Source organism: Daktulosphaira vitifoliae, unplaced genomic scaffold (genome assembly GCF_025091365.1).
Source record: "Daktulosphaira vitifoliae isolate Bord-2020 unplaced genomic scaffold, ASM2509136v1 Scaffold_1, whole genome shotgun sequence".
Classification (NCBI taxonomy): domain Eukaryota; kingdom Metazoa; phylum Arthropoda; class Insecta; order Hemiptera; family Phylloxeridae; genus Daktulosphaira; species Daktulosphaira vitifoliae.
This window is the reverse complement of record NW_026099572.1, coordinates 29,407,435-29,420,930: the sequence shown is the minus strand read 5'-3', so window position 1 is coordinate 29,420,930 and position 13,496 is coordinate 29,407,435. Positions and strand designations below refer to the sequence as shown.

The 13,496-nt window shown below is 25.1% G+C and overlaps 1 protein-coding gene across 8 annotated transcripts in view; it reads left to right on the top strand.

The window, feature by feature from the left end:
* The first annotated feature begins 8,618 nt into the window (after positions 1-8,618).
* Positions 8,619-13,496, top strand: part of LOC126895184 (cholesterol 7-desaturase nvd 1) — a 12,062-nt gene continuing 7,184 nt past the window's right edge. Inside the window, exons 1-4 of one of the 8 annotated variants that reach the window (XM_050666769.1) lie at positions 8,619-8,983; positions 11,462-11,521; positions 12,434-12,625; positions 12,711-12,903. In XM_050666769.1, coding sequence (XP_050522726.1) covers positions 12,443-12,625; positions 12,711-12,903 — 376 coding nt within the window. In that variant the 5' untranslated portion in view covers positions 8,619-8,983; positions 11,462-11,521; positions 12,434-12,442. The other 7 variants (XM_050666767.1, XM_050666770.1, XM_050666766.1 and 4 more) reach the window with 7 other exon arrangements.

Genomic DNA, 13,496 nt, shown 5'->3' with positions numbered 1-13,496 from the left:
GGAATTTGTAAACTCAATTGGTCTCATTTTGATGACCTTCAATACATATTTCGATAACTCATCAATTGGAAAAGCTCTATTTTGTAATAAGTTGGCCAACTAGACACATTTTGTTTATTTACTAGTTTATTTATAAACCGAAAACGACCAAGACCATTTAATAGTGGTTTATGAAATAATATTTTTTTAAACATTTTTGAAACAAAACATTTGTGAATTATTATTATTGGATAATTATCAGACTAATATAGTGCAACACAATTTCATTTACTGTATCTCTTATTGGATATAAGATTGGAATTATGGATATTGGGTTTCTTCTGCTCAATTCGTTAAAAACAAAAATAAATTGTATTCGTAGTAACTTAATGAAACATGTCAATACGTAACGGGTATTACTATGTACGTGTATTCATTTATTTATGAATTAAGTGCTACAAAAGGCTAAAAACTACAGGAAATTTATACGTTTCGTTTTTTAAGTTTTACATCCAACCGGCTAACATTATTTTTTTTAAAAATCATAAGATTTAGGTACTTAATACTATACTTGTCCCATTAATATAATCTCATGAATAAACATTAGTATGCACGTTGCACATGATATAATAATAAATTATCAAACGTAATCGTTGAGTTAAATAAAAATGAATACCTAAAACGAATAAAATCTGGCATCTTAAAACACATTACTAATAGATGTTCAATTTATATGTTGATTGATACATTTGGAACATTTTAATAGTTTTAAGTTAAAAATCAATATATTTTGCAAAAGTTTTTGTGTTTTATGAATATTTTTTAATAAGATCAAATACTAAAATTTTTATTGAAAAAGGTTTTAGAGGATTTCTTTTTAATTTTCGTGTTCACAGTACAGATAGATAAGTAATGACACACCTGTTTTACCTTTTAAAATGTTTAACATTGTTTCGCTTGTATCCTCTTTGCATACGTCCATCGTGAGATGAACAATACGAGTAATCTTACTTTATGTTTAACATTAATGGTAGATTGTTGGCTGTGAACAATGCCTGAAGGGTTACACCGACCAAGGCCACGGTCTAGTGGCCCAGTTTTAATGGCGTTTAAGGGAACGTTTACACCCTCGAATGCCAAAGAATGTGTAGAAATTAAAATCGTTAATTTTAAGTCAAGATAATTAATTATTTTTTGATATCTTTTGGTCTGCTTTTAATTTCTGATTACTACAAGAGTAACGTAATTTGTACCAAATAAAATAATATTGTTCTACATCATTTTTCCTGCTAAACACGTTACAAAACGTTTATTTCTTAAATTATAAAAAAACTACCTCTCTCTAACATTAAATTTAATTTTCATACAAATTTGACAAATTTTATGTTGTAAACAAGATAAATAACTCTTATGATAATAAACTATAAAACTGTTCTTTGAAGGATATTAATTTAAATTTTACAAGTTAACCTCAACCAAATTATGGCGAATTAAAACACTTGAGTTATTTTAACAAAAATAAAAAATGAAGAAGAATCATAGCAATAAAAACACTTTTTTTATAATATTATCTAATAATGTTACAGATTATTTTGAAATAGTTAAATCAAGGTGATATTTTTTATTTAAAGAGCTTAATTAAAATACTATGTTAAATTACGACCTTCTTATTATTTAAGCCATTTCCGTAAAATATTTTTTTATCTCGTAGAATGAAGTTAAATTGTAGGTGCGATTTTTTTATAAGTAATAAGCTGAAACTTGAACTAAAGATAAATATAAAACATGTTTTATTTTATAGAAACAAAATAAAAAAAATTAATCTCTGATCAGCACTTTTTTATTATTGACAGGTTTCTATCGAAACGTTTCTTCAACTGTTGCAACATATTTAAATTTAGCTAAAATAATCCGTTTTTATAAAAAATATCTAAATAACTTTTTTTTATTGGTAAGGTACTAATTATAGGATTATAAATACTTTAAAATGAAATGTCAAGTTACTTAATACTATTATATTTAGACTGCCGACAAGTCTAATCAAAATTCCGAATATATGGTTTATTCCACAAATAATAATACCGTCGTTCTTTTGGAATCAAATTATTGAACTGCAAACTATTTGGTGACAAGAATGATTGCTATTGATGCAGATATAACTTACTTGATTTTAGTTCAGCTAAATTCAAATTAAAAAAAAAATCATAAATTGGTTGGCTATATATAGAGATGAAAATTCTCAATATAAATTTCAGATTCTAGATTGTAAAAAAGAAATGTTGAAACACAGAATCATTATGAGGTTTTCTTCGAGATTTCATTTAAATCATAAAAATAAAAACTTGAGTTCAAAACAATGGACTTTCTACTAGAAAAAAAAGTGAAACAATAAATCTCGTATTTATTAATTTAAATTCCTACTGTAACTTAAAAACATAACAGAGATAAATCTTAAATTCCTCGACACATAATATTATGAATACAAATTGTAAGATGATGATTCACAACAGTTCGATAGAATGTGAGAATGAGAATAAGATGACGTAAAACTAACGGTAATTTGTTAAGCATAGATATTTTCTAAATTCATTATTAAAGTTATTGAACAATAAAAAATATCTGACCTAGATTAATTGCCATATTATAGGTATTTTTTTTAATATAAAAATATTTTCATTGATATCATAACTAGTACTATAATGTTAATTTTAATAGTACTCAAAAAATTATACAAGGTCCTTATACTTAGTATTTTTAATAAAATAAAAATTTCAATCATATCTTGCACTATGAAATGTATACCGTTTAGTCGGAGAGCTATCGGTATTCTAAATTGTACATGCCACATATATTTATATGTTAAATTGCCAATGGAAAATTTTTGACTTATTATCATGATCACTTGAATTATTATCCAAAACTCAATTATTATTGTGATTTTTAAAGAAAGGCAAGTATATTAAGTACCGTTATAAGTACTTATTTAATACAATTTAAAATATGTAATAAAAAATGCTGCGTAGAAGACAAATGATTGATTGGCGACCACAAGGAAAGTAAACACGTCATTTATAACGCTCAGTCATGGTTCCGGGCTCAGAATTTTTTTATATAACCCAACCTATAGATATAGTCACAAGGCAATTGTTATTTATTCGTCAACAGGTGGTCATGACCGAATAACGGTACTTCAGCGATCGGCGGATGCATTATAATGTTTTTACGTTTCAATTTATTTTCGCAAACATGAAAGCATTTCGCTGTCCTTGAACTTGACCTCATACTGTTTCTAATGTCACTGTCGCCGCAAAATACATAAAAAAACTCACTTGGCCTAAAGCGAGATTCTTCAAGTTTTCGTTTAACTAAATGAGAACAATATTCATGAATTGAGTAGAGAGCAGGTCAATTATGTAAACGGATTAGATTGGATTTCAAAATTATATCATCCGAAAAAATATGTTCCGAAAAAAAAATCTTTTAGAATAAAAAAAATAAAAGCAGTTAAAAATATGAATTTATAAACAGAAATTTTACCTGAGATTTTAATAAACTCAATGGTAGTCTAACTATATTTAAGAATCACTTAATATATATTTAGCCTTGATATTAAAACTTTTTAAAATTAAAGATGACATCATCAGGGTCGTGATTAAGAATTTATCTAAATCCTGCTTAAAACATTATGAACTTGGGGAAAAAAAATAAAACTTCTGTATCATAGATCTCTTTTTGAAATCTATGGACTGGGTGCTATGACACCTCTGCGCCATTAATCTGAGTTTTATTTTAGTATTCTCGAAAAATGTATTTTTTCAATCGTCAGTTTTTTGTCAATGTGGGAACTTTTTTTAGCTATCATAATAGAATGATTTTTGGCCAAATTGTGATATTGACGGTGTTTATTCTTAAGTAATAATATAAAAATTAATAGGTAAATAATAAAAAAGTTTTAAACATGATTTATTATTGAATTACCACCCAAATAATTTGTTGTCCAAGGCATCTTATAGATGGAGGTTGAAAGAGGAGTCACTCTCAATTTGTATAGTCTATAAAATTAGAGATAATGACAATAACTTTTAGTTATTTTTTAACAAAATATTGAATTGATTTTAAAAAAATTAAATACAATTTTTTGGTAGTTTCTTCATTGCAAAATGTCCAAGAAAGAATAATCACAGATTTTATTACATTTAATTACTTATTTAAAGATTTACCCATTATGAAAAATTTCAAACACCCTTTAAATAAAGACTTGAACAACGCCATTTACTAGTCATTTACAAATAACAAGTTTATTTCGTTACATAATTATTCTAATCCAAATTAAATTTTTAGTTGCTAATAAATTATGTTGATATATTTTTCGAGGAGTGAGGAATTGGAAGCTATAAGAACAATTATAGAAATTAATATTGAAGGAAGAAGAGGTAGAGGAAGACCAAAAAGAGACGGAGGGATGTTATTGAATGCGATATGGGATGGCTGATGTGAGCGTAGATTATATGGGAAATCGTATCAAGTGGAGGATTTTGGATAAGGATGGCTGACCCTTAGTAGTTGGGATTAAAGCGAGGAAAAAGAAGAAGAATTGATCAATATATTTGTGGATATATAATAATTTGATAACATCTTTAAATTTTTTTAAATCAAAGTGCTCTTTTTTATCTAACCATAAAATAAAATTTGTAAAGTTGTAATTTGGATTAAATTTATATATATATTATTCCAAAATAATTTTACCTTTAATACTTTATAGCATTATCTCTCAACCTTTTTACTGCAGCTATCTCATAATTGAATAGGTTATGGTTTAAGTAAGATTTAATTGGATTTCGGGTTCCAAATCTATTTGAATTTTATCAATTAAAGTTGTAGAATAATCAATGTTTATTGAACTATTAACAAATGAACACAAACTGAAAACTGAATCAGCTTAAATTTTTTTCATAAAAATATTGACCCGAATGCAATTTTATTAAATGTCTAAATATTAAGTAAAAATAAAATTATGTAAGTGTAAAATCAAAATGTTGATTTGAAAAAAACAAAAATAAAAAAAAACATTTATTAGTTCATTATATATTTACTCAGACATTTTATAAGCTCATAAAAAACCACATTGTTTGAAATGTATGTTTAATGTCATTTTGTTTTAATTTATGACTTTAATTCTTAAAACATTCCTTTTTATGCAAAACTTCTATAAAACTTACAAAATAATACCATGATTTAATAAAAAATGAATAGATTTTAAGCTTGATGATAGTATTTTTACAATTAACCTTTGAATAGGTATAACCCAACTCAACTCACCTATAGTCGTTGGAAATTAAATAAAAGTGTCGATGCATAATTTTACCTATATTTGGACCAACTGTTTAAATTAATCGTAGAATACTATAGTTAGAACAGAAAATAACCTACATGTCATTTAAAATGTAGATATTTAATATATTTATTCATTGTGTTTCACGATGAAAACTGGATCATTTTATACTATGAAAAATTGAAAAAATAATTAGCTATGCCTACATGTGTGTTTAACGATTTTAAATTAAATTTGTGTATACCTTACTTTTATTTATTTTATTTATTGTGAAATAATATACTTTATCTAATATTTTTAAAAGATGACTTTTTTAACTAAATTTACCTGTGATAATATTCATGAGTATATACTTACTAATTAGACTACACGAATAGAGCCGCATCTAGGAGAACACTGGATACATGTGCCCCAGATGGCATGTCTGGTTGAGTAACATTAAAATATGAAGTAATATAAATTATAGGCTTGAAGGTTTAAAATGTAGATGGTTTTTTTTTCAAATAAATAAAATAAGAATAATTTTTTTTTGTGAAAAAAATATTAAGATCATTGGGGACGGTAAAGTTGAGTACCTAGACAGCACAATTTCTAAATGCAGCTGTGTACGCATATTAACCAGGAAAAAGATATTGTTATTTATCATATCATAAATGTTTTAAAAATCAACGAACATAAATAAATCATATATAATGTAAGTGAAAAGATAATTATACAGCCTTAATTATTATTACTTTTTTTGTAATCTTTTACTATCTAATTAATCTATATTGTATTTTACACAGTTTTGAGTTATTGTTATGAGTAGAGAATTAACTTCCCTAATCATCTTAAAACTATCTTCATAACACATTACTAATTCAACTAACACAAAATATACTGGTTGATGGTGTGTTCGAAATAACTAACTTAACTAAATAATTTTTTTTAAATTCATATAATTCGCACTTTAATTAGAATTCTAATGGGGTAATTAAAATTTAGCAACTTTCAAAATTTAATAATTTACAATCACTGAATGTAAATTGTGTTTACAATACACCAAACTCTTCCTTACATGCTTCAAATCTAAAAACTGATTAAACTAAACTCAAAATCACATTTAGATCCAGCGTCCCCTTAAACATATAAATTCAATATGTTACTTTATAAAATTTATTTATTAAAAATAATACGCCTTAAACACTATTAAAAAGGCTCAAACTTAATAAAATTATATCAATTTTGATTCAGCGACTTTAAAACATATATGTTAATCTATTATTGAACAAAACCTTTAGTTATAATTTAGGAAATATATTTTTTAATATATTTTAAAGATTATCGACCACTATGCCACCTTCCCATTAAAAAAATTTCAAGTTCCGCTACAAGTATTTATCATGTATTTTTAAATTTAAGTAGTGTTAAGTTTTTGATAAATAATTGATTAATTAAACAACTTGTGTTTTTGATTTCTAAATTTTAAGTTGCTAATAATAAGAATAATAATAACTCCTAAATACCTTATGATTTTAAAATCCATGTTATGTCTGATTTTATTTTTTAAGTGAAAGTATATTTATCATTTTTAATTTTTATGCAAAATATATCGCAATCAAAAAACTATATAACTTAGCGCCTGAAAAGTGTATGCTAATACACAAATGTATGTAAGTAAACATATATTTTAAGTAACTTCTTATAGAAGTATTGGGCTCCTTATAGAGATTGCATAGTGGTGACGTTGTTGCGTATACGAGAAAGCATTTTCATAAATTTGCATACATTAACTTTACTAAATCGAACGTTAAGAGTTCTAGGGTTAATTCAGAGAAGTCATTGAGAATTTTTTATGTCTCTAAGTGATGATTATGTGATAAATTAATGATATATTTTTACACAAAAAATAGGGTAGACGTGGCAAGTTTACCCAGACTAATTATTTATCAGAGTAGTTCTAAAATCTAATTGTCATTTTAAAAATCATATTTTTAGGGAGTCCTTGAAATATTTAAAAAAATTTAATGTACAATATAAGTTTCTTATCATAAAAATGTAAATTTTAAGCATTTTTGAAAAATTATAATAGTACCTATATACAATTTAATTCATTTTTTCATTCAGATGTATTCTGTATTTGGAATGTATACAATCATTTTTTAATTCACGAGTACATTCCATTCTTTAAATATTCATTATGAATGTAAATTGATTGAATTTTTATAAGAATACGAATGAAAATTAAATGTAAATTACATTTATTGATTAATTATATAAAAATAAAATTAATGACTTATTATTATCCTACAAACAATACATTATAACTTCAAAATTTTGGAGTTGGATCCAAACTGCAACATATTAATAATTTATAGATACTGGCCTTTAAGTTAAAAAATAGTTTAATATTATTTTTATTTTTGACTAAGTGAGTAAACGAAACTTTTACCATTAATTATATTCTATCAAGCTCAATTAATGTTTTGTGAAAAATTTAAATAAATGTGTATATGATTGAAATCGTTTTTAGATAAATGTTCCATACTCTGATTATATTTGAAATATTGTTAGTACGAAAGCAAAAAATGTAAAAAGCATTTGAACTAATAACAAACGGTATAATAATATAAGAACATACAGACAATAAGATAATAATACCTTATTACGTAAGAATATTTAATCCTTATAATACTTCCTTAAGAAATTCAGGATTTCAAATTTGATCTTCTTAATTTAGACTTTTAACGTAGAAAACAACTATTTAATGGATTTATTCACCAACTTACTATAAAAACTGAAGTAATCTATAATATAAAAAAGTAAATAGAATGATTTTATAAGGAAAAATAATTTATTTTATATAATATATATAAAATATCATGAATATATCCCCAAGCACTTCAAGCAACAAGACAATCCATGAAAGCTTTAACACATTCATAATAATTTATTTGTTTTAAGATTTCATGAAAATTAAAAGTATATGAATTATTGAAATTTACATACATTCATTGACTATTTAAAATTAGGATATTTTATAGAGGCCATTTATATTAATTTTTCAGGAATTTTTTTTTTAATTTAAAATATGCCACTGCATAAATATTGAAAAAAATTAATTTTACTATTTTCTTTTCAAACAGTAAAACATTATAAAATTATTCAGTTTATTGTTGAATGTGTAAATGATGAATTTTAAATGTGTATGAGCCTATTTTGTTTAGCTGTGACCATTAGTCAAACAATAGTGCAATTGGGAAATTCCCCGTCATCACAAGTTCTCGTTTTACTAAATTAAATTTTTAATTCACTTCACATAACGTTTTGTCTATCTGTTTCATTTTTAAATAGCTGACAAATAAATAAATTTTTAAACTTATTTTGCTTACTTGTCAAATATTTTGAGTTCCCGCGATTTTAGATGTCACCTTAATCCCTCTGGTATTGGATCATCATTTATCTAATATACCATCATTTTTACATTAGTTCATCAGTTAATCTTGTTTACGAATATAAATAATAATTTGAGGTATTAAGATGATACTGCGTCACATTTGTGTTACAAAAAAATTTTTATTTTAATTTTTGAATTATATGTAAAATTTTATTATAGCGTAAAAGTAATTAAGTATTCTGTGTTCGGCGACTATCCAATTGTTAAATAAGTAGAAATATTGATCACACTGATTGGTAAGTTACATTTTTTTATTACTTAAGCACATGAATTTTTTGTATTGATATTAATAATTTTAGTATTTGTTAACAGCTTTAGGGAGAAATTTCTTAAACAGTCTTAAAACTATTAAGACAAATGAATTATTTGAGTATTTATGAAAGAATAAAAATTCTAGTCATAAGATAATTGTTATAAAGTTACTCTGATACATATATTTTCCAAACCTAAAAATTATATTTAAGATGAATATTTAATTTATTTTAAATTTAAAGTTTTACAATCTAATCAAAGATCAGTAATGTTTTTCGTCTATTTATTTTAAATCAAACACGTTTACGAGGGAGGACCACAAGAGAAATTCCTCCTTTTATATTAGTTATATTTTCTACAAAAATTTTCTAATAGAAAAATAAATATCACTCTAAAAGAAATAATGAAAAGACTCCCCCAAAAATATTTTCTACATCACCGTCTATTGTAAATTTATATTAATTATACCTCAGCTAATATTGAATATACCCTATTATAACATTATATTTATAATAATTTATCATGATTACAAAGTATAAAAAGATCATGCGAGTTCAAAGGTTGGTACTCAATAAAGTCCGAAGGAGTATAAGCTATTAAAATTGACCAGTAACTATCATCAATTAAGTTACCAAAGGGGTAGCCAAGGCCAAGGTTGAAGATGTAATGAAATGCTGTATTATTAATATCAAGGACGACCACCCATAAATAATGTTACACCTTTAATGGCTGTAAGGAAATTTCTTAAAGTGAAAAAAAAAGCTACAGTATATTATCTACCTTAAATCATGATTATCAAGCTATCAAGTATTGCATCTAGTAAAATTTTTAAATTTTAATTAAAAAAAAAATTTTTTTAAATCGTATGAAAATAAAAGTTTTAAAATATACTGAACTTGAGATACGATTTCATCAAAAGTTATATAGTTATATAAAAGTTATATAAAGTTATATATTTATAAGCTATAAATAGTCACAAATACAACTGTAGAACACGAACATAACATGAGAGGGTTTGGGCATAAATATTTCCACCATAAAGTAATTATATTGTGAAAATACTTTTGGATATATTTTTATACATAAGATACTTTTTTGAAAGAATAGTAAAAAATTTTTCCTTTTACCCCAATAATCAATTTATATATATATATTTTTTGAGTATGCCCGGTTATACAAAATTCTAATTACCTCACTGTTATGTGTGGGGCTCGGAGCACGTGTCTGCTCGTACCGATCTTGTGCTGCCACTGACCGGAGTTAGAAATGTGGAGGCATCAATAAATCGTCTTTTTCCCCTGTACTATTAATTTTGAGATATCTTTATTAATTGTAGAGAAAAAAAATTAATTAGCTTTTAGTATAAATTCTATATAGGGTGGTATATATGTTATATAGAGGCCTTATTTATAATTGCATTGATATAGTCATCACTCCCTTAGAAATGTGTTGATCATATCAAAAAACAGTTATAAGTAAAAAAATAAACGTCTATTGAGTTATAAAACTCAATTATGCTGAATAAAAAAAAAAAATGTTTAGCACTCCATAGAAAAATATTATACCTACCCTCAAAAGCAAGTAAATAGATTTCTTCTTCTTCTTCAAAAAAAAAACAAATATTAAAAAAACAGAATCTAAATAATAGTTTAATCGAAGAATCATTATGTGACAAAATAAAAATGGAACTTAGTATAACATTAAATACATATAAAATATTATGACATTACAAAAATTTAACCAATAAAATAATGAATTTGAGCAATTGGCATACTTTCTTTTAATCCACCAATGCTATTTTATTATTTGCCTAATTCTATCATATATTTTTACATACTATTGTTTATTGTAAATTTATTAAATTTAATATTTTTAATATAATATACATATTATATTATACAAATTTCATCGAAATTTCACCAGATGATCTAGGTATTCGTATTTTAAAATGCGTTTATAGTTGAAAAATAAATTGAAACATGTTAATTTGAAAAAAGTCCTTGGTCAGCAAACTCTTATCCAAATATTAAGTGGATTTATTTATTACTAAAGTAATATTTGGACCTTTAAAAAAATTATGAGCTCTAAGTGCCTGTCGTAATCAACTAGAACAATATCAATAGGTTATAATACTCTTGTTTGGGAATTAATCAGACGATATTATAAAATACTATCTTAAAAGATACACGAAAATTATAAAATGTATTCATTATTTTCTTATAAACTAATCGTTATTTATAGTAGTGCTTATAATTATAAAGTATTGAATTTGCGATAATAATTCGTAATTTTTTTTACATTATATGAAATCTGTTATCTTTATCAAACAAAAGCATTTTTTTTTTTTTAATATAAAAACGATAAAATATTTTGTTAAATTAATCTAATTTAGTGAAATTTTTTAAACCATAAACCAAAAGGGTTTAGTCAATGCTTCAATATGAACATTGATTATGTTTCAGATTTTCGCGGATAGTTTCTATTTGACTCAAAGTGTAATATAAACCGGTGATATTAAAAATGTAAGTACATACTAAATGATGTTCAATAATATGATATTTTATGCACCCGACTGTGAATGCACCACGCGATGTAGTTGAATGCAATTTGTTTAAACAGAAAACAATAATATCTTTGAAGAATTTAGTCGACGCCGCGACCACTTGTGGTGACTTAGGTAAAATAATTATGATACCTAACCGCAATACTATTATTGCCTATCATAATTTAAACATGTGTATTATAACTTATGTTACCTGTAATTTATAAATATATGTACATTGTTTTTTCCAATCTCTGCATAGGAGCATAAGAATTGTGCTCGTGGCACCAACTCTCTTTCTTTTACTCTTTCACGAAGTCGCGCCGCCATCATACCCTTGACCTGACATTGGCAAAGGTGATTTGCCATTTCATATTCTAGTCTTTTTAATGCTAGCGAATCTAAACGTATTCATTTATTCCATCTGCAATCTTGTACACATACTATAATGTGAGGCGATATTGCTAGTCGGACAGTTGTACATATTCCGAGTCAATGTTCACAGGACTCTGCAGTATAATTAGATTCTATAACTACCTGAGCTGTTTGGTATTGTAGCATGAATAAACCATAACTTTTATTCATTCATTATGTCATGCGCACATGTGTAAATATCTAAGTACAGAATCTCATGAGATCAATAATTTAATTCGATTTCTTGAATACAATCTGAATAAATAAATAAAATATGAATAAATCTTTTTTGAAAAAACACTTATGACGAACACTACGTTTGAGTTACAAGATGACAGAATTATCAGTATTACGATAGACCACGCGGTAATATTAGTTTATATCGAATATTTAAAAAAAATGGCTATTAAAAGTGTTTAAGCTATAAATGTTTTATATAAATTATTCTTGATTTCTAACTATAAGTTGAAGCTTTCAGGTCAAAACAATGTTCAAGTCATTTAAAATCATAACAAACGAGATGTCTACTAAATTTGCCTCGGACATATTCGAGTACGTCAAAAATCAAAATGGAATCACGGCTATCAAGTCAATATTAATCTTAACGGCAGTGTGTTTGATATTTTTTTATGGATGTAAATTAGTGATACTTCCGTGGAATATTAAAAGGGTACGTATAAACAAGATCAACATCTATTTCACATGTAAAATATTAATTTTTTTTTTATATCACTTATAATAATTAAAATCTTAAGACATTAACAGATGTTGGTTATGAAAATATATTGTACAATCAGTGGTCATCGAGTGAAAGAGTGCATATGATCAGAGCCACAATGAAATTGAGAAAAAATGGAAAATTGCCACCTGTGTATCCAAATGGTTGGTTTTCACTAATAGAATCAGATCAAGTGAAATTAGAACAAGTTCAACATGTTACAGCTTTAGGTAACTTACAAAAAATAGAACCATAGAAATAATCATTATACTCGTCCGCAGTCTATATTTTTAAGTGTTAAAAAATTTCAAAATAATGATACAAAAACTACTATTGAGCAGCGATTTTCTTAAGTGAAACAGTCATTTGAGTTAGTTTAAAAGTTGCAATTATTAATTTTTTAAAAAATAAAAAAACCAATATGATATTTTATACACAATATTTTTACTTTACAGTACTTAAAAAAATATTATTTTAAACAAAAATTCATTCGTGGGGAGTGTTACAGCACCTCCTATGAGACATGTAAATCAAATAAAAAACAGTGAAAGTGTAAAAAAATTTTCTTTAAAGATTTATTAGAAATGTATGAATGCATAAAACACTTAAAACAATATATATAGTAATAGTGTTTTCTACCAATATCGAAAAAAATACTAACTATGGTGACTTTCAAATTCGCAAGGCCATTAGACAAAACATTTTTTTATGAAAATGTTATAATTTTAAATTATTATTTTAGCTTCGATGCGAAGCTGGGAAGGTATTAATTTTACTATGATGTGTTTTTTTTTTTTTTTTTTTTTTTTTTTTTTTTTGTTAC